Genomic DNA, 22926 nt, shown 5'->3' with positions numbered 1-22926 from the left:
GGTTAGAGGGCAGTGTGGAGCGAACAGGGGAGTCACGGAGAGAGTGGTCTCTCCGGAAAGCAGACAGGGGTGCTGGTCGATGGTATTGCAGATGCACTGAGTGTCAACTATCGAGGGAGTGAATGTTTGTGGATGTGGCACCAATTGAACAGGTTGCTTTACAGTGGATGGTGTCAAGCTCCTTGATTGTTTTTGAAGCTGCATTAATCCAAACATCTGGGAAATTTCCATTTCCATCCCCACCCCTGTCTGCTTTCCGGAGAGACCACTCTCTCCGTGACTCCCTTGTTCGCTCCACACTGCCCTCCAACCCACCACACCCGGCACCTTCCCCTGCAACCGCAGGAAATGCGACACTTGCCCCCACACCTCCTCCCTCACCCCTATCCCAGGCCCCAAGATGACATTCCACATTAAGCAGAGGTTCACCTGCACATCTGCCAATGTGGTATACTGCATCCACTGTACCCGGTGTGGCTTCCTCTACATTGGGGAAACCAAGCGGAGGCTTGGAGACCGCTTTTAGCACACCTCCGCTCAGTTCGCAACAAACAACTGCACCTCCCAGTCGCAAACCATTTCCACTCCCCCTCCCATTCTCTTGATGACATGTCCATCATGGGCCTCCTGCAGTGCCACGATGATGCCACCCGAAGGTTGCAGGAACAGCAACTCATATTCCGCCTGGGAACCCTGCAGCCTAATGGTATCAATGTGGACTTCACCAGTTTCAAAATCTCCCCTTCCCCAACTGCATCCCTAAACCAGCCCAGTTCGTCCCCTCCCCCCACTGCACCACACAACCAGCCCAGCTTCCCCCCCCCCCCCCCCCGACCCACTGCATCCCAAAACCAGTGCAACCTGTCTCTGCCTCCCTAACCGGTTCTTCCTCTCACCCATCCCTTCCTCCCACCCCAAGCCGCACCCCCATCTACCTACTAACCTCATCCCACCTCCTTGACCTGTCCGTCTTCCCTGGACTGACCTATCCCCTCCCTACCTCCCCACCTATACTCTCTCCACCTATCTTCTTTTCTCTCCATCTTCGGTCCACCTCCCCCTCTCTCCCTATTTATTCCAGTTCCCTCTCCCCATCCCCCTCTCTGATTAAAGGTCTAGGCCCGAAACGTCAGCTTTTGTGCTCCTGAGATGCTGCTTGGCCTGCTGTGTTCATCCAGCCTCACATTTTATCATCTTTGGAATTCTCCAGCATCTGCAGTTCCCATTATCTCTGATACTATTTTAACCCCCTCCCACTTGTTTGCTTTGTGCTTGGTGTCTGGTGAATTCACGGATATCTTCTAACATCACCTTATGCTAATTCATGTATTTGATATTAATTAAATGGAAAGTCTGTCTTTCCCACTCTCAATTGTTACACATTTGAATATCATTTTAAATCTTTGTTTAGAGTATCCTATTTTCCAGTATCATTACTGATTTGCGATTTTAAATTTTAATTGCATTTAAAATCTTAAACAGCACCGAATTAGTGGACAACAAAATAGAAGAATTTCTTCAGAGCTTTTCTGCAAAGCTAGCAACAATGAGTCAAGATTCTTTCTCTTCTCAGGTGAGGATGATTAACTATATTATAAGGAATTCAATATGGCTTTCATGAAAATAAGTTTTCATACCTCTTTTAAAATTCAGTTACGGGATATGGGCATCCCTGGCTGGGCCAGCATTTATTATCCCCCTCCAGTTGCCCTTGAGAAGGTGGTGCTGAGGTACCAACTTGAATGGCTGCAGTCCATTTACTTTAGGTGGGTCTACAGTATTATCAGGGAGGGAGTTCCAGAATTTTGGTTCAGCAATAGTGAAGGAATGACAAAATATTTCCAAGTCCAGATGGTTGTGTAACAGGCATCTGCTGCCCTGACCGAGGTGGTAGTTGTTGAGAGTTTCAGATACTGTGGAAGCAATCCTCATGAATTCTTCAATGTATCTGGTCGATGGTATTGTAGATGCACTGAGTGTCAACTATCGAGGGAGTGAATGTTTGTGGATGTGGCACCAATTGAACAGGTTGCTTTACAGTGGATGGTGTCAAGCTCCTTGATTGTTTTTGAAGCTGCATTAATCCAAACATCTGGGACGAATTCCATCAGACTCCTGTCGTGCATTGTAAATGGTAGACAGACTTTGGAGAGTTAGGAGGTGAGTTACTTGCTGTAGGACTCCTAGCCTCTGATCTGCTCTTTAGCCACAATATCTATATGTCTAATTTAGTTTAGTTCTTAGACAATGAAAAAGTCCAGGATTTTGACCTTCCCTTCATGATAAAGTCAGGGGTGGAGATGTTTGCTGGTGATTGAGCAATGCTAAGTACCATCCATGATGCCTCAGATACTAAAGCAGTCCATGACATCACCAACCCAAGGAAACCTAAACAGATAAATAGAAAACGGGACATAACACCACCGCTTCACAGGAGGCTCACTGATGATGTTACCTAGAATGGTGACAAAACGTCTGAAAACATCCAGCTCAGTGAGCAAACTCACATCCAGAACCTCAACCTGAGCTACAAAACTTGCTAGCAATCCATATTCGGATGCAGCAAGATTTTGACAATATCCAAAGTTGGGGTGGCAAGTGGCAAGTAACACTTGTGCCACACAAATGCCAGGCAACGATCATCACCAATAAGACACAATCTCTCACCACTACTCCTTGACATTCAATGGTGTTAACATCACTGAATTCTCCCACTATCAACATCCTTGGGGTTATTGGTGACCAGAAACTCATTTGGACTCAACATAAACACTGTGGCGGCAGGAACACGTCAAAGGCTACGAATACTGTCGCGAATAACTCAGCTGCTGACTCCCCAAAACTGGTCCATCATCTACAAGGCACCAGTCAGGAGTATGATGGAATACACCCCACTTGGTTGAATGAATGTAGCTCCAACAACATTGCGGAAGCTTGACATCAACCAGGACAAAACAGCTTGCTTGCTTGGCACCAAATCCACAAACACCCGCACGCCCCACCACTGATGCTCAGTAGCAACATTGTGTACTAAGCATGAGATGCACTGCAGAAATTCACCACAAATTCTTGCATAGCAGCTTCCAGACCCATGACCACTTCCACCTGGAAAGGCAAGGGCAGCAGATACATGGGAGTTTCTGGTCTCTGGTAACTACCTTAAAGTCCCCTTCCATTACAAATTGGCTTGGAAATATATTGCCGTTCCTTCTTTGTCACTGGGTCAGGATCCTGAAATTCCTTCCCTAATGGTGTTACGATTTAACCCACAGTAGGTGGACTGTATTAGTTCAAGAAGGCAGCTCAACATCATCACCTCAAAAGCAATTAGGGACCGGCACCAAATGCTGGCCAGCCAGCACCATATCTCATGAATGAATTTTAAAAAATGATACTACCGGTATATACATTAATTCCCTTCCACCCAGCTGTAACTTGCCACACCTCTCTTCAACCTTATCACTGCCTCTGTGTTGTCAGACTGGTTACCCTATGTTAAATCCTGGCCGAGACAAGGAACCTCAAATTAAATATTTGGTAAACTGAAAACATTGTCTCCTGCTCATGTCACAAATTTTGTTTCCTAGCTCTTGACTTTCATCCCCAGATTGTCTGAGGCTGCACCATCCTCTATGGCCATAAGCTGAGAGTCCAAATCCATTTTCTCTCCAACACAGAATGCTTCATGACCCACATTTGCTTCTGGTTTGCCAATGCCCTAATTTTAAAATTATCACTGTTCACCTCTCTCTATCCTTAACTTCCTTCTGCTCTGATATTCTTGCAGTTATGATCTTTTGTGTGTATACCCACCAAAAGTTCTAGAATTGCCTTTCTAACTCTGTGCTTCAGCATCTTCCTCAGTACTTCTTACATTCAGTATCAATTTTACTGATTATGTGCTTTAGAATTATCTACAATCTTCAAAGTGCTATAAAATGCAAGTTACTGATCCACTAAATTTGACTGACCTCCAATGATCATCAAATTTTAAGTTATTCTCACTTTGTAGGTCATTTGGCGATCATTATTGTGAACTGCATTAACGAAGGATTTTAAATTTGTACAATTAGGTTTCATGATAAATTCTATCTTGTAACTTTCATCTTTGCTGTTTGTAACATGAACAATGTATATAATTTTAAAACTGTTTGAAAATAAACCTGAAGGACAGGAGCCAAAACACACATGAACATTTAAGTCTAGTATTTGTCCATGGTTACTGAAACTTAAAGTAAAAGTTGACAGTGGGCAAATCTCAAGTTTACTTGACACTTTTTTGTTTTAGTTTCCGTTTTCTCAAATGCACTTCTTTAGATCCCAATTGCCATGGGCTAAAGCCACCATGAAACAAGAAGCACCGCTCCTTCCTGCCTTAGTCAAAGTCTTTGAGACTCCTGTCCGTGATGGTTTAAGGGAATTGATTGTCATGAGGGTTTGTGCATCTACCATCCTTTTTATAGACAGTTCAGTTCCAGATTCCCACCACCCTTTGGGTGCAAAACAAAATCCATCATCCCCTCTAAACCTGCTGCCTTTCACCTTAAATCTTGTGTGGGTTACAAACAGTAAATTAGAAAAACATAGGTTACACACGATGCCAGATAATTGGACGTGAGCTTATGGAACATAACAACCCATTGGAAATGTTTATATCTGATGAAAGGAAGCTATTACTTGAGGTCTTACATTGCAGAGGAGCCCATCAATCCATGATTGAACGATGCAAAACTTCCATTCGATTTATTCATTGTGGTATCATGAATTACCTTCACAGCTCTACAATCTCGTAAAGAATGCTAGTCACTTTTTTTTAAGGAAATACTGGCTGAAGTTCATAGTAGATACTGATTATATGATGACCCACAGGCCAAATGTTCAAGCTGTAAATTACTGAAGGGACAAGTATATCTCACTGGTTTTTCCTTCCCGTTCTGCTTCTTAGGATAGCTTAATTTGAGAAATACTATACTCGAACATGAGTCATCTATGGTTTCAAGCATCCAGCATACCAAATTCTTCATGATCACAAACTCTCATTTTTTTTTATTTTAACAGGTTACAGCATTGATTAAACTTAAACTGTGTGAAGATACACATCTAGGAGAAGAAGTAGACAGAAACTGGGAAGAAGTTTTTACACAACAGTATCTCTTCGACAGGCTTGTCCATGAGGTAATAAAATACAATACTAAGCAGAAATAATAAATTTAAGCAATATAATAATGAATACTTGATTCAACAGATATAGTCTAAATGATTTCTTGTTTGTATATTAAGTTTTGTCACTTCACACAATTGTTATTCCAATTTCTTAACATACCATTATATTGCTAGTAGACCACATCAACGTACTTGCACTTTTAATTGATTAAAGATGTTAGAAATCAACTGAGAGAGCTAATGAAATTGGAAATTCAAGAGAAATGCCTTAAAATTTCTAATTCTTTTGTGCTTTTCATCCTTTACCATTAAACAAAAAAAATGCTGAACACCATCTTGCTTCTTGCGACACTTGCTCTGCTGGCTGTACGAAATATTAGTATCCTCTGAAACCACCATAATGGCAATTTGGCTCAAATAATCAAAACATATTTTCTTCTTCTTGCTCTGCCACCTCTTCCTAAATAGTACACGTCACTTTTTCCCATCATCTTCAATCAGTATCTGTGTTTTTGTATGCTATAAATCCTAAACTAATGATATTGATCTTTAACCTGTGTCCTCAAACTCATCCTTCAGATAAACTCCCCTGACAAAATCTTCCTCTCTGAAAGTGGCTTCTCTACTACTAATTTCAGTCACCAAAAACAGCAAATCTCTGGTCATTTCTTTGCCTCTCTCCATTTTCACCTTCCTATACCTTTCTATAGAAAGGTATATAGAAACTTATATTACCTATAGAAACTTTTCAGTGTCAGTCTTTATGTTCCTTGCAAACTTACTTTCGTACTGTATTTTCCCCTTCTTAATCAATCCCTTGGTTCTTCTTTGCTGAATTCTAAACTGCTCCCAATCCTTAGACATGTTATTTTTCTTAGCCAATCTGTATGCTTCTTCCTTAGATCGGATACTATTATCTCTAAGTTCGTTTGTAAGTCATGGATTGGCTCTCCAACTCATTTTGCTTTTGTGCCAGACAGGAATAAACAGTTGTTGCAGTTCCCCCATGTGTTCCTTGAATGCTTGCCATTCCCTGTCCACTGTCAATTCTCCCTAATCTATCAAGGCCAACACATATCCTCATAGTAACCCAAGTGTGAAGCTGGATGAACACAGGCCAAGCAGCATCTCAGGAGCACAAAAGCTGACGTTTCAGGTCTAGACCCGAAACGTCAGCTTTTGTGCTCCTGAGATGCTGTTTGGCCTGCTGTGTTCATCCAGCCTCACATTTTATTACCCAGTCTAAGATGGCCTGCTTTCTAGCTGATTTGATGAGGTAGGATTAAAAAGAGATCTCATTGTCCTTTAGGATGCCATGATCACAATGTGGTCAAATTTCAAATTCAGAATTAGAGACTCAAACCAATGTCCTCAGATTAAATAAGGGTTCTCAAAAAGAGAGACATGAAGAAAGAGTGGTCTAAATCAGGCTGGAAAAATAGACTAAAGAGAAAGTCAGAGGCTGCGCAGTGGCAGAAAATTAAGCAGATATTTGAAATCGCTCACCAATACTCAGGAGGACAGCAGAAACAAAGGATAACAGATAAGTGAGATGCTAGTGAGAGGGAAGTTTCATAACCTGTTTTAGCGTAAGGGACAAAGTATTGACAAACAAATTGGATTGAAAGCAGACAAGTTGCCAGGACCCGAGGGCCTGCATCCAAGGGTTCAAAGGAAGTAATTGCAATGATAGTCAAGTTATTGGTCAAAATATTCCACAATTTGCTGGATTCCAGAAGGGTTCCAGCAGGTTGAGACCCACTAATGTAGCCTCCCCTGTTCAGGAGCTGGTGGTGGTGGTTGGGCAGGAAGAGACACAGAAAGCAGGAATCTATAGCTAGTAGCCTAACATCTGTCATTAACCTGACATCATCTGTCTTATTGCACAGCATACGAGCTTTCGCTAATACATCCACACCCAATAACAAAGATTGAGAACAAATTAACACAGTCAGAATTAATGGGTCTTTGCAGCTTGGAAAGACCTAATTATCTATAATAATGTACCCTATTTGCTTATATGAAAGTGGGTAGTCATCCTTATAAACCTGTGCTGAACTCCGTCCATGGCCCAGATATCCTTCCTTAAGGTCTGATGCCTGGATCTGCTTACAGTATTCCAAGTGGCTCTAACAGGAGTCTTAGATAATTGTAGCATAACATCTGCACCTTTGTAATTAGGTGCTTTAGATAAAAAGACCAGCACTCCATTTGTCGTCTTGAATATTTCCTGCATGTTTGTGGCATTTTAAAGGGCTATTTACCTGAACTCCTAAATCTTGTTGGACATCCACTATATTTAGTTTTTAGAAAGTACAAAACACCCTGATCTACCCTTTGTCAGTCTTATATAGATACCTTACTCTTACTTAGCAAAATCCATCTGCCATGGCTTTGCCCATTCATTAAATCTAACGATATCAAAGAACAAAGAAAATTACAGCACAGGAACAGGCCCTTTGGCCCTCCAACCCTGTGCTGATCGAGATCCTTGTCTAACCTGGCATCTATTTTCGAAGGATCTGTGTCCATTTGCTCCCTGCCTATCCATGTACCTGTTCAAATATATCTTAAAAGACGCTAATGTGTCTGCGTCTACCCCCTCCGCTGTTGTAATTTTATGCTGTCAGTAACACTGACTACAATGCTATCCAGTTGTGTCATCAGTAAGTTTGGATTTTTGACTTTCTGCCATTTTCCCAAGTTGTCAATGAATATTGTGAATAATTGAGGCCCCAACACATTACTGTGAGACATCAGTAGTTCTGTCCTACCAACTTGAGTACTATTTTGCTATCCATATCAATACTTTGCCCTCAATTGCTTCTGCTTCCAGCTTAGCCAAGTGTCTCTTGTGTGGGAATTTATCAGAATCCTTCCAGAAGTGTATATAAAGAATTGACATACCACCATCCACCACCTTCGTAGGCAATTTGTAGAGTTTTAAAAGGCTCATTTTCTTTTAATTAATATTGATATCAAAATTGTGATTACATTATGTACACTGACAAATGTGTTGCTATCCTCATATGTCTTTTGATTTAACAGATTCAAGCCCTTCAGTCATTTACCAAAGATGACTTGGTGAATTGGTTCAGAACCCACAAAGGACACAAGAGTAAAAAACTAAGTATTCATGTAAGTCCAGTGCATCCAGTAGATTTCTGCTCTATTTCGAATGAACTTTAGTGTATAAATATCTCATTAGAACAGTATTTCTTGTAGTGTAATTTACTATTGTTATCTAAGCATTAAGTTGCAAACATAATTACTGTCCTTACAAAGAACAAGTTGTTTTAAATGCCTACAACTTGAATAATTAGTGCATTTCCTCCAAATTTATTTACAGTCAAACCATACAATTTTAGAACCTGTTCCTAGTTTAATCCATGAAAAATACTGTATCAAGCTATTCAGACTACTGTAATGACAACAATAAATTGGTTATGAACGGATTTGACAGAAAATCACCTGCACTTGTCTTGTAAAATGTAGTGAACACTTAAACATTAAAAATGCTTTTAAAGAGCATTGTGGACCATTGCTAAAGTGTTCCAATGAGGCTCAAAGCAAGCTAGAGCAACAACACTTCATTTTCCACTTGGGCACTCTACAGCCACAAGGACTCAACATTGTGTTACACAACTTGAGAGTATGACCTCCGTACACCATTTTTCTTAGATTTCCTACTCTCCCCGGCTGTGTCTTGTTGGTTTGACTCTCAGTAGAATGACTACTTTTCTGTTTCGTAGCTAACATTTAGAGTTACTTTACATCTGTCTCACTCACCACCATTTTTCTGCCTTTTTTTTGCTGAAGTTATGCTCAACATCTGCTCCACCTCCTCAACCCCCTTGAACACTAGCATATAAAAAAGCTGCTTTCATTTTCTGAAAGAGTCATTATTGGACTCAGAAACAGATTTATCTCTACAGATCCTGCCAGAACTGCTGTGTTTCTCAAGCACTTTGTTTTTATTTCAGATTTCCAGCATCTCAGTATTTTGCTTTTACTTGAGCAATTCAGAATGTTTCTGCTGTTCGTTGAAAAAAGATAATCGCATTGATTCCCATACAATGAATAAATTAACGGCTTTATTTTCCAGTTTACAGGGTCATATTTTGTTTGACAAATAAATTATTCACAGCACAACGTTCCAGCATGGTTAGCATATAAACAATCCTCAACACCATTGTTTTCCAAACCCCTCTCCCCTCCAAGTTTAATGTGCATAGTTTGTGAAATTTATCACCCATTTTCAAATTAATTTCTGTATTTTTACCAAATGTTTCCTGTACTGTAAATTCAGTTGTGCAGTCTATAAGTGGTGAACACTACCACCAAAGTCATTTTGTAAAAAGTCTGTTTTAGGCACGTAGACCCTTTTGATATGCAACTTCACTGCAATTAGAAATTGTACACCATTTAAATTTTGTCATTTTCTTGTTTGCTTGTGGATGAATGAGTACTCTGACACAGAAACAACATTGAGACATGTTTTTGGTATTTCAGTAATTCTCTTGGAGGAAATCCAAATGTACCAATTCCTATTGGTTTGATGTTTTGCAGGTGACTGGACATGGGCAACATGAACCAGATGTAACTGATGTCACCTCCTGTGAAACAAAGTTCATGCAAGGAGAAGCGTGTCAGCTTAGTTTCTTACCTGTGTCTGCTCAGATGGGGCAGGCAACCACCATTAATGATATAACTGCATTCAATTCAAAACTCAAACTTTACCCTTTGCATAAGATTTTGAAATGATGTTTGTCAATTGGAGAAGGTCACAGGAAGAGTATGCAATGGTTCCGAGAATATGCAGTTTACGTATAAAATTAAATCCTGATTCTTGGTGGTCTGCTTTAAGAGGAGAAGCATTTCACCATAAATTGGTGCAACTTCATATGCAACTGTGTCAATATAACTAGCTAATTAGAGTGTATTTTGACATCTGTATTTTAGTGATCACCTAATAATGATGCACTTGGCACCAGAATTTATTAAGGCAAAAAAAGCAGTAAATATTTGAATAATTGTGCAGTTTGGTTTGTCATTGCTTTCTGGAAAATGTCGTTTAAAACACTTGAAGAGCACTCTTTTGATACAGGAGGATGCATTCTAAGTGTTAAATGTGTTTGGCAGACCTGTTTTTAAACTAGTGGGTTTGATCAAGAGGAATATCAATCAAACTGACAAAATTGTTTTGCCTATTTTTACCTCTGTTTAAACCTACTTACTCAGAACAGTTTTAAGTGGCAAGCAATCACTGATTAATTCTTAAACAAGCTGGTGTTCTCAAAGACCAATCTGATGAATTTGCAAAGAACAAAATCCTCCATTAAACCGATCTTTGAATTATTTTGGACATGTACTGTTTGTTTGTTTTAATGATGTAGAATTTTGGTGGGTCGGGTATATGTGGCCAGGAAGTTTCAGTTTTCATGTCTGAATCACTGGTGGTGTAACCAGAATAAATATGACCTATATGATAGAGGCACTACAATCCAGCCTACCTCAACTCAGAGCCTCCCTCTCCCAGATCTGCAAAGGACCTCTGCTGTTTTGTATTCTTTGTAGGATCCACAAACTGAACTCTCAATTCTACTCAGCTTTATTGGATACAAATAACCAAGTACAGTAAACTTACTAGTGCCTACCACCCAAAATGGGCTTCTTCCACCTCCCAAATCCCCAACCCGACCCAGGACCTTCCCCACAATGTGGCCACCGTTGGAGCACCCACAGATGACGTCACATCCACCGCTGCTGGGTACACCACTTCCAGGACAGCAAACGCCATCGACACCGCTCCTGATGCCACCGCCTCCATTTCCGAGGCCAACACCACAGTCACTGAGGATGGACCAACCGTCACCTCCTACGCCGCTCTGCCGACCACATCCACAGCCAGCAGCTCCAGAGGAGAGAGCAGCACCCAGCCCTGCCGAGTCTTCGCCATCAACCCCCGACCTCCCCCTTACTGAGGACGAATGCTCAATCCTCAGTAAAGAGCACACCTTTGTCCCTGTCCACCCAGACATCAATGAATACCGGTCACATTTGGACATTGAACGGTTCTTCCACCACCTCTGCCTCTAGTGAGCCCTTCTCCCACCTCCAACACACCCCCTCCTCTTGGACACCACCCCATGGCTTCCTACCCTTCCTCAACGACTTCATCTCCAACTGCTGCCATGACATTCAATCGCCTCAACCTCTCCACCACTCTCTCCCACTCCAAACTCTCCCCCATAAAATGTGCAGCCGCCACTCAATCCCAACCTCATCATAAAACCCACGGACAAGGGAGGCGCAGTTGTAGTATGGCACACTGATCTCTGCATCGCTGAGGCCAGGCGCCAACTCGCTGACATCACCACCTACCGCCCACTTGATCATGACCCTACCCCCAACCACAAAACCATCTCCCTAACCACCCGTGACCTCCTCACCTCGGGTGACCTCCCACCCACAGCCTCCAACCTCATCGTTACCCAACCCTGCACCACCTGCTTCTATCTCCTTCCCAAAATCCACAAACCTGACTGTCCTGGTTGAGTGATAATGGGAACTGCAGATGCTGGAGAATCCAAGATAATCAAATGTGAGGCTGGATGAACACAGCAGGCCAAGCAGCATCTCAGGAGCACAAAAGCTGACGTTTCGGTCCTAGACCCTTCATCAGAGAGGGGGATGGGGTGAGGGTTCTGGAATAAATAGGGAGAGAGGGGGAGGTGGACCGAAGATGGAGAGGAAAAAAAGATAGGTGGGCAGGTAGCGAGGGGATAGGTCAGTACAGGGAAGACGGACAGGTCAAGGAGGTGGGATGAGGTTAGTAGGTAGGAGATGGAGGTGCAGCTTGGGGTGGGAGGAAGGGACGGGTGAGAGGAAGAACAGGTTAGGGAGGCAGAGGCAGGTTGGACTGGTTTTGGGGGGAGGGGACGAACTGGGCTGGCTTTGGGATGCGGTGGGGGATGGGGAGATTTTGAAGCTGGTGAAGTCCACGTTGATACCGTTGGGCTGCAGGGTTCCCAAGCGGAATATGAGTTGCTGTTCCTGCAACCTTCGGGTGGCATCATTGTGGCACTGCAGGAGGCCCATGATGGACATGTCGTCTCAAGAACTGGAGGGGGAGTGGAAATGGTTTGCGACTGGGAGGTGTAGTTGTTTATTGCGAACCGAGCAGAAGTGTTCTGCAAAGCGGTCCCCAAGTCTCCGCTTCGTTTCCCCAATGTAGAGGCAGCCACACCAGGTGCAGTGGATGCAGTGTACCACACTAAGCAGAGGTTCACCTGCACATCTGCCAATGTCCTGGTTGACCCATTGTCTCCACCTGCTCCTGCCCCACTGAACTTGTCTCCACCTATCTGGACTCCATATTCTCCCCCGTGGTCCAGGAACTCCCTACCTACATCTGTGACACCACGCATGTCCTCTACCTTCTCTAGAACTTCCAATTCCCCGGTCCCCAGTGCCTCATCTTTACCCTGGACATCCAGTCCCGATACACCTACATTCCCCATACAGATGGCCTAAAGGCCCAACCAGCCCCCTCCACCCATGCCTTCATGTGCTTAGCCAAACTCGACCTCGCCCTCAACAAATTCAAAGGGGGTGGCCAGGAGTTTCCGCATGGGCCCAAGCTATGCCTGCCTCTTTGTAGGTTACATCGAACAATCCCTCTTCCATACCCACACTGGCCCGAAACCCCACCTCTTCCTCCATTACACTGATGACTGTATGGGCACTACCTCGTGCCCCCACGAGGAGCTCGAATAGTTCATCCACTTCACCAACGCTTTCCACCCCAACATTACGTTCACCTGGACCATCTCTCTCATACCTCTCTCTCCTTCCTGGGCCATTCTGTCTCCATCTCTGGCAACCACCTCAAAACCAATATCCATTTCAAGCTCACCGACTCCCACAGCTACCTAGAATACACCACCTCCCACCCACTTTCCTGCAAAAATGCCATCCCCTATTCCCAATTCCTTCACCTCCACTGCATCTGCTCCCAGGATGAGGCATTCCACTCCCATATATCTGAGGTTCTTGTTTTTCAAGGATCGCTACATTTCACCCCCCCCCCGCCTCAGTAGTCGAGAATGCCCTTGACAGTGTCTCCTGCATTTCCCGCAACCCCAACCCCCATTCCAAATTCCTTTGCCACATCTGCTCCCAGGATGAGGCATTCCGCTCCCAGACATTCTCGTTTTTCAAGGACCGCAACTGTTTCTCCTCCTCTGCCCCACACACCCCCCACAACCCCCAACCCTCAGTGGTCGAGAATGCCCTCCACCAGGTCTCCCGCATTTCCTGCAACTCATCCCTCACACCCCCTATCAGCAATAATCACCAAAACAGAGTTCCCCTTATCTTCACCTACCACCCCAATGCATCATCCTCCGCCACTTCCGCCATCTGCAATCCGACCCCACCACCAAAGACATTTTTTTTTCTCCCCACCGGAGGGACCACTCTCTCCCGGACTCCCTTGTCCGCTCCACACTCCCCTCCACCCCCACCTCACCCAGTACTTTTCCCTGCAACCAAAGCAAGTGCTACACCTGTCCCTCCACCTCACCCCCAAGAAGACTTTCCACATCAAGCAGATGTTCACCTGCACATCTGCTAATGTGACATACTGCATCTGCTGCTCCCATTGTGGCCTCCTCAACATGGGGAAAATGGAGGCTTGGGGACCATTTTGCTGAAAACCTACACTCTGTTTGCACTAAACAACTGCACGTTCCAGTCACAAACCATTTCAACTCCCCCTCCCATTTCGCAGATGACATGTCCATCCTGGGCCACCTGCTTGGGAACCCTGCAGCCCAAGGGTATCAACGTGGACTTCACATGCTTCAAAAATCTCCCCTCCCGCTACCGCATACCCAAAACCAGCCCAGCTCGTTCCCCACTTCCCTAACCTGTCCTCCTCCCACCTATTCCCTCCTCCCACCTCAAGCCCCACCCTCATCTCCTACCTACTAACCTCATCCTGCCCCCTTGACCTGTCCATCCTCCCTGGACTAACCTATCTCCTCCCTCCCTCCCCACCTACACTCACCTTTATTGGCTCTATCCCCGCCTCTTTGACCGGTCTGCCTCCTCTCCACCTCTCTTCTCCTCTATCCATCTAGCCCGATGTGTTCATCCAGCTCTACAACTTGTTATCTCTTTATGATAAAGGCATTGCTCTGTGTTTTCTAAATATTATGTGAAAATTATAATTAATGAATATATTTTCACGGGAAAAGGCGAGAGGAGGAAAAAAAAACTTCATGAATGTCCATAGGCATGAATCTGACTTCTTTACATGTTTGTGTTCCTTTTGAGGTGCTGGAAATTCAGGAAATCAAAATGAGTTACATATTGTAGATGACAGTGCTTTCAGCACAAGAATTTTGATTGTAACACAATCTTTTTGCCCCGCTCTGCAAATAAGAAAAGGTCAAGAATGAAACGTCCAGCACTCAACAATTTATATAATGTATTTTAAAAATCGGAATCATTTCTTGGTTTCACGATTGCTTTGTTCATCCTGCATTTAACGTTGTATCAAAAATGAATTAGAAAACAGCAATATCACCTTCTAAACAGCCTGTCATGAGTGCAATCTTATACAGTTGAACATTAGGCTAAAGGTCCAGAAGGTTTTGCATGATGTCCTATCAGATGGCCAAGGAACTAATCTTCAAAAAAAGGAATCAATGTAACTGAGTAAGATGCGAAGATCAACTTGATTTTTTTTCTGCAAAGCAACTGTTTGCGAAGTGCCATCATTTCAGTTCTTCTCTAGTCACAAACCTATATAACGTATCAAACATACCGCCCTAAGAGAATCCCCCTGGTCCTCACATACCACCGCACCAACCTCTGGATACAACGCATCATCCTCCGACACTTACGACCCCACCACCAAAGACATTTTTCCATCCCCACCCTTGTCTGCCTTCCGGAGAGATCACGCTCTCTGGACTCCCTTGTCCACTCTACATTCCCCTCCAATCCCACCACACCCCAGCACCTTCCCCTGCAACCGCAGGAAGTACTACACACCCTCACACCTCCTCCCTCACCCCCATCCCAGACCCCAAGATGACTTTCCGTATTAAGCAGATGTTCACCTGCACATCTGTCAATGTGGTATACTGTATCTACTGTACCCGGTGTGGCTTCCTCTACATTGGGGAAACCAAGCAGAGACTTGAGGACCACTTTGCAGAACACCTCCACTCAGTTTGCAATAAACAATTGCACGTCCCAGTCACGAACCATTTTAATTCCCACTCCCATTCCTTAGATGACATGTCCATCATGGGCCTCCTGCAGTGCCACAATGATGCCACCCGAAGGTTGCAGGAACAGCAACTCATATTCCGCTTGGGAACCCTGCAGCCCAATGGTATCAATGTGGACTTCACAAGCTACAAAATCTCCCCCACCCCCCCAGCTCATCCCCGCCTCCCTAACCTGTTCTTCCTCTCACCTATCCCCACCTCCCACCTCAAGCCGCACCTCAATTTCCTACCAACCTCATCCCACCTCCTTGACCTGTCCATCTACCCCGGACTGACCTATCCCCTCCCCACCTATCTTCTTCTCTATCCATCTTCGGTCCGCCTCCCCCTCTCTCCATCTCCCTCTCTGATGAAGGGTCTAGGCCCGAAACGTCAGCTTTTGTGCTCCTGAGATGCTGCTTGACCTGCTGTGTTCATCCAGCTTCACACTTTGTTATCTAACATATCAAACTGTTACCCATTCTGAGAAATGAAAGTTTAATTCTTACAGTACATTAATCTCAACTGAAAACATATACTAGTGCTGAGATGTAGTGGTGACAACGTTCATCTTTGTTCTTTTCTAGCTACTTATTTTGCCTGTTTTTCACTCAAGATATTTGTGAGAAGTTAATTTTGGAAAATGTGAGAACAGAAATCTGCAGTTGATCTAACAACCGCTGCAAACATAGTAATAAAATGGAAGTTGATCAAAGGCCTACATGGCACTTCTGCAACATCAGTTGATCAATGTTTGTCAGTCTAAATAACAGGGAGAGTGACTTGGAGCGTCTAGATTTGATTCTATTGTGGACTGAACTAAGTAACTCGTGCTCAGCTGGGACCGCATCTGGGAATAGAGACAAATTGGACTAGTTTCTACTGATCCCTTTCCAAAAGAAGTAATGGTCATTAGCAATCTGGGACAATAGATGTGTTCTCACTATTGCCAGCACTCTAGGCTTGCAACTGTAGGAGAAAAATACAGTAACTGATCACAGCACAGGGAACGGTTGGCTGGAGAAGGCTGAAGAAAAAAATTCACAATTAGCAAATGCTGTTCTTTCCTACTTAGCAAGTTATCTTAACACATTATGGTGGAGATCATGGTTTGGGAGATGCCGTTAGAATGTTAAATATATATAAATGAAGCACTGACTAGATAATGTCTAACGTTTACTTCAGTTTGGCCACATATATCAGAAGCAGATAAAAATAAACACTGGTAAATAGAAATGGCATAGTTAGGGAAGATTATAGTGTCTCTATCAAGGCGAAGCATTAATGTATTGAGGAAAGCAATGGAATAGGAAGGCATTGAAGTTCTGAATGGTAGAGCAGGGGATCATCTCTATGACATGTCTGTGCAGTGTCATGGATAAACTGAGTGATACACCTAAGAGTGTCAGTCTGTAGATGTTGCCATTTACTCTTACAAAGCAGAGGTACCTGTTCATCCTTTTCTTGCACTGAGTCCTGGTCCTCTTGTGGAGGCCGTTAGCACTGACCTGTAGTGAGATCCAGGTGAGCTACAGCTGCCCAGAGAAGAGAATTTATCTTTTCTCCCGGGATCTTGGGCCAGAACCTCTAGTGAGGCTGGTTTTGGTCTGGTATAAGACATCTTGAAGGGAGGATGAGGTGATGCTACAGGTGAGCACTGGAAGGCCTGTCTGGGTGGCTTTTAAATGTGGTCCCACTGGAATGACACCTTCCTGCTGATACACCGCATATTTGCTGTCTTGAAAACTTGTGGTAGGCCCAGCAGAAGTGACAACCTTTAACATGCCTGAAGGCATATCTTAACTACACAAAGGGCAGAATAATGACACTTGTGGTCAGTTTAATCTTTTCTAGTTACTCTAAGGTGACGAAATGCTTAAATTGGCAATGGACAAAATCCTACTTGGTCATAATGTCCTTCGTAATTTGTCTATGAAATGTCCCTATCCGGGTTGACAAATAAATCATCACTTGTGTAATTAAATGAAAAAAAAAAGCCTTGTGATGCACAAGTTGCTGAAATACACTAGTAACTACATTTTGAAAAGCACGTCAGGACTATAGTCTTTATGATTAATGTACATTCTCAAGCACATCACACTGTTAAAGTACTCTGTGAAAATTCATTAGGACAACTGTAAAATGTACTTTATCAAGGTTTATTTCTTGTTGCTCCATTAAACAGAAGAATGAAAACTAGCTGCAATCACCCCACACATTCCAGTTAGGTATCATCCTTGAATAAAATTCTAACAGACTTCAATCAAAGGTAACACTCTGAAATTAATAAGGCCCTCAAAGTGTTAAATTATAATGCAAAATCAGTGGCTTCATTTTCATTTTACAATCTATATATAAACATTTATGCATCAGTACACTTTAAACACTGTATTAAGGAAATTCTCTCTGTCTCTCTCTCTCTCTATATATATATATATACACACACACATATATATGTACACATATCTATGAAATGAGATTCAAGCAGTCATGAAACATTCTAGCAAAGCCCTACAGTGGTGCATGTAGAACTTGACTGAACACAATGTATGGAAGTGTTTTTTTAAAAATGTCTAAAATGGCAATACACAGAGTGCACTTAGTTGTTCAGATATCCAAGATTCTTTGTCCTTTGACATAATTTTTCATTGTTTTCGATGTATACGCAGATTTTGGCAGATGAACTTGTAAATCTAACTTGGAGATCTGCAACTAGTCTTATAAATTTTTGATGTGGAGCAGGAGCAAACAAACATTCTCAACAGCCATTCTTTAGCACAGAACTTTTTCCACAATATCTTACAAGAGCTAATTGTTCCACCACACCTTATTAAAGTCCAATTTCCCTGAGAAAGGAACCACTTAAAATATTATCAGATGAAAGGTGAAAAATGCATTTCTTCACTGAAAGCATTTGTGTAACCACAAAGCTATATAGTTCTATTAAATTTTACGAATCTTGATACAAAATTTTCTGTCAGGTGAAAGGGAGTTTTTTTCATTTGAAGGCTTTAAATGGTGCTCTGTTCAGACATTGTTGAATACCCTAGTATCTATTGCCTCCTAACCTCTTTAACAATGGATCATCATATATCCAGCATTCTCCATCTTCATGAAACACCTAGAGAGAGATAAAATGTGATTTTAAGAAGACAGTTTCCAAAGCATATCAATTAAATTACATTACAACACTGCAATGTTACTCAAACTAAATAGATACGACAGTACTCATTTGTAGCAAAGTTTCACAGAGATCCTTTAATTGTTGAACAGTTGTAGGCATTGACCAATACAGTACAAAACCACAGACCAGAAGATGCTATGTTTGATTCCTGGTCTGTGCTGGGTCAGTTAGTTGACCTTTGTGTTAAGGGGGAAGAAATGCTTAAATCGGCAATGGACAGACTCCCACTTGGTCATAATGTCCTCCCTAAATGGCTTATGAAATGTCGCTATCCAGGTTGACAAATAAATCACCACTTAGATCTAATTTCAGGGACATTTTATAGGGACTTGTTACTCTGTTTGCATTAAATAACCAGCAATAGAAAAGGTTATGTTTTCAATAAGGAATTTAAATTTACAGAAATAGTTTACGTCACACTTTAGAAATCATTGTGTAGACCTCAGCCTAAGTACTGCATCCAGTTCTTGGATGTTCTTTCCAAAGCATGTTAAGACAAATTAACTGAGATATAACCATTGATTATAATATCATTCTTGCTTTTGTACTCTAATGCATCAATTTAAAAAGCCACTCATTACGTATTTTCTTTTTAAGAAAAATAGTGTTATCAACTAGTCTTGCCACCTTTCTAAAAAAAACTTGGCTGTAAATGCTTGGGCCTGCCCTCTTGCACCTGTTTTAAGATTTTACCATTTAGTTTATCCTACCCATTTCATTCTGAAATGCATCACCTTTCACTTATCGGCATTAAATTTAATCCGATACGCATCTAGCCATTTTTTACTAGTCAGACCACACTGTCCTCATCAGTTTCCTACATTTCTAAGTTTTGCCATCTGCAAACTTTGCACCGCATCCAGGTTATTAATGTCTTAAAGGTAAATGAACACCATTTGGTCTCCTGGGAGCACCACTGTATACTTCTTTCCATTGTGAAAGACAATCCTTCACTATAATTGTCTTCTTCATATCCTTGCCGCCACATGGTGGCTCAGTGGTTAGCACTGCAGCCCCACAGCACCAGGGACCCGGGTTCAATTCCAGCCTCGGGCGACTGTCTGTGTGGAGTTTGCACATTCTCCCAGTGTCTGTGTGGGTTTCCTCTGGGTGCTCCAGTTTCTTCCCACAGTCCAAAGATATGCGGGCGAGGTGGAGCGGCCATGCCAAATTGCCCGTAGTGTTCAGGGATGTGTGGGTTATATGGGGATGGGTCTGGGTGGGATGCTTCAAGGGGCAGTGTGGGCTTGTTGGGCCAAAGGGCCTGTTTCCACACTGTAGGGAATCTAATCTCTTTAATTTCATGTGCATCTATTTTGCTAAAATATCTATTAAGTAATTTCTTTATCAAACATGATCTTTATGTGGATTTGATACAGTACACATTAACCACACTACACTCATGAATGCTTCCATAATTTTATCAAAAACTCATGATACAATCTGCCTTTAACAAATCTGTATGGCTAATATTCATGAACCCGTATTCTGCTTGGAATACCACCTAAATGGCAATTTATTTGGATCACATCACTTTTAATGACAACACTAGTAACTTCGTTTTTTAAAAAAGAGAAGGCATATTATGTTCATCTGCATTTTTCTTTAGATCTAGAAAAACTGGCAAAAACTCAAAACAAAATCAATAAATGATTACTAAGTTATATTTAAGTAACTGATTGTGAGAAAAACGGTTATATTGAAACTTGGTCTCATACCCGTGTCTCCCATTGAACTTCATTTTCTTTTCTCTCCCTTGCTTCAGCTCTTTGTCTTTCCTCAAGTCTATGTTTTGCATCTGTAGCAGCATCAATATCTTTTACTTTCAAATTATGCGTTACGTCCTTCCAAAGTCTGAAGAAAAACATAATAGGACATTTTTTTATAAAAACAGTGATTCAGTATTGACAATCAGACAATACTGCATGCCTAAGCATCTGTTACATCCAGGTGAAGAGGGATGATCAGCCCCACTTCTTTGTTAACCCCTTCTCAATTGGTCAGGTAATCTTTTGTCTTAGCAAGTTGCTATCACTCTTCAGTTAAACTCGGCTGAGGAATTTTTGTACAGGACATGAGTACTGCTGAAAATATGAAATTTGGCCGAAGCTTTTCCTCTTGCGCTTATCAGGACAATTGGCAAGAATACCAATCCAAGGTGAAAACCAACATTTCTACTAGTGTTCAGGTAAGAGATTAGCCATTATTGCATTGAATGACAGAATCTAGAGTATCTTTACATTTCATTAACACTGGATGTTTCTCTTTAATTTCTTCTGGGAAATGACATGGCTATAGGTAAAGGTGCCTTATCATAAAATTCCAACTATCATTTAGCTTAGGGCAGGCTTTACAGATCATCTGGTCTTTTCCTTCCAGACCCTTTTTTGGTTAAATATACTAATTTTGGAAGCAAAGAGACAATTAACAGGTGTTGAAATGGAACAATAATTTGTAAAGATTGAGGTCAGGTATTGGTTTTCTTTTGCAAGAAGAACATGACAATGGAAATTCAGAATGGCAGTGGTACATAAAAAATGCAGTCAACTAACGTAGGGGTGGGGCAGAAACCAGAGAGTGGCCGACAGTATATTGGGATTGTGGTGGTTCTCACTGACAAGTAGAAAAGACTATAAAATCAATATGTACTTGGTAGTTTTTTTTTGCTGTTTGGATTTTATGGCAGTTATCAGTTATGAGGAAGTAACTTTAAAAACAAAGGTTAGAAAGCTATTTTGGATAGTCAGTTTGAACAGTGTTTCCAAGAAAATGTGCGGCTTAAGTTAAGTAACTTAAATTTACCTCCTGGGTAAAGAATCAGTGCTTTTCTGGCAATGGCTTCTCGCTCCAAACCATTACAGAACAAAGGGAGATCACAGTGGGTTATACTCAGTTCAGAAGTGAACATAAAGAATTCAACCCTTTCAAATCCAATAAAAATTAGTACCTGAATAAATTAAATTTGCTTTTTGACTTATTTGCATCAACTCCCTGAGTCACGTGGCATGCAACTGTGTACACTGTGTCTGAGAGCACTTTCAGGTTTCTGAGCCACTTTCACAAATTGAATATAAAACACAGTTGAGTTCTTACTCACTTTTCAACATGTGGATTTGCTCCATGGAAACAAGAACTGGGTCCATTTCTGTGCATGGCCTTACTATTATAATTATTATCCCACCTGATACTTGGATAGACATTGCACTGTACTTCAGTGCTAAAAGCAGAAAAGCAAAATGCTAAGGAGAACAAGTCTCTTGGGAACATACACCATGTGCACAACTGTAAAAAATAACCATTGAGATCGGATTGCACTTGACAAAAACAGTTAAAAGGGAAGGGTAGATCTTAGACAGTAAGTGTTAGCTGTAAATTCAGAGCTGTTTTGCAGATTTCCAAACTCTGGAAACCAATGTACAAGTTACCATATTTCTTGACAAAAGGTGTACTTTTGAATACATTGTTATCTGACACTTGCCTTCATTATTAAGGATAAAAAATGAATTTTATCCTCTCATAACTGCAGAGAGAAAGTAAATCATTACCTTCTGGATTCAAAGTCATCCTGATCTTCCAACTTCCTCACTTTTTTCTTGATGATAGGTAATTTCTTCGTATCTATAAATACGTTGTTCTCCTGCATCAAAACCGTAAAGTCCCCATCGGTTTTACCAACAAGACATATCAAATTTTGCACAATTATAAATACAGACAGACACTCACTCATTCAAAATTAGTTTTAATCACAAAACAGAAAAAGGTAAATAAAGAACATCTTGGAACAAAATAACATTGCATTCGTGATTTTACACAATTTCAAGTAGACTCCATAGAAAATTAGTTTTTAATTTTACATTTTCCTCCTCTCCTTTGGTAGTGCTTACACCTACATAAGAGATCCATAATGATAATCTAGCAGCATTTCCACCTGATATTGCTACTGCCTGGCATGGTAATCATGGAGGGAAATCACATTTCTAACATTCCTGATATCGAATGTTCATCACAAAATGGCATCTTATGGGTATTATATGTTATTAGAAGTGATGGCTTTGAATAATCTATTCATTGACAGAAATTGATCACAGAATACTCAATACACTATCCCATATCAGCAGATTTTGCCCTAAGTCTTAGGAGCAGAAGTCGGCCATGTGGCCATCAAATTTGCTCTGCCATTTAATGAGATCATGCCGATGTGATAATCCTCAATCCATTTCCGTGCCTTTTCCAAATACACTTTCATTCCCTTATGGATTAAAAATCTTGCCTTCTCAGCCTTGAATATTCCTT

General features: G+C 41.9%; 2 protein-coding genes across 9 annotated transcripts in view; one reads left to right on the top strand and one right to left on the bottom strand.

The window, feature by feature from the left end:
• LOC125456198 (nardilysin-like) overlaps positions 1–10521 on the top strand; it is a 124004-nt gene extending 113483 nt beyond the window's left edge. The window contains exons 28-31 of the mRNA XM_048539071.2: positions 1483–1573; positions 5059–5175; positions 8212–8301; positions 9733–10521. Of these exons, the coding sequence (XP_048395028.1) occupies positions 1483–1573; positions 5059–5175; positions 8212–8301; positions 9733–9927 (493 nt within the window). The 3' untranslated portion in view covers positions 9928–10521. The remainder of the gene's footprint in view (positions 1–1482; positions 1574–5058; positions 5176–8211; positions 8302–9732) is intronic.
• Positions 10522–17592: 7071 nt separating this feature from the next.
• The window catches only part of osbpl9 (oxysterol binding protein-like 9), a 188751-nt gene continuing 183417 nt past the window's right edge, over positions 17593–22926 (bottom strand). For all 8 annotated transcript variants that reach the window (XM_048539058.2, XM_048539063.2, XM_059647940.1 and 5 more), the window contains 3 exons: positions 22179–22270; positions 20352–20487; positions 17593–18570 (listed from right to left, as the gene is read on the bottom strand). In XM_048539058.2, coding sequence (XP_048395015.1) covers positions 18496–18570; positions 20352–20487; positions 22179–22270 — 303 coding nt within the window. In that variant the 3' untranslated portion in view covers positions 17593–18495. The remainder of the gene's footprint in view (positions 18571–20351; positions 20488–22178; positions 22271–22926) is intronic.

This window comes from Stegostoma tigrinum, chromosome 8, assembly GCF_030684315.1.
Source record: "Stegostoma tigrinum isolate sSteTig4 chromosome 8, sSteTig4.hap1, whole genome shotgun sequence".
Taxonomy (NCBI): domain Eukaryota; kingdom Metazoa; phylum Chordata; class Chondrichthyes; order Orectolobiformes; family Stegostomatidae; genus Stegostoma; species Stegostoma tigrinum.
Note: the sequence above shows the minus strand (reverse complement) of the source record. Positions and strands in the feature narration are given on the sequence as shown.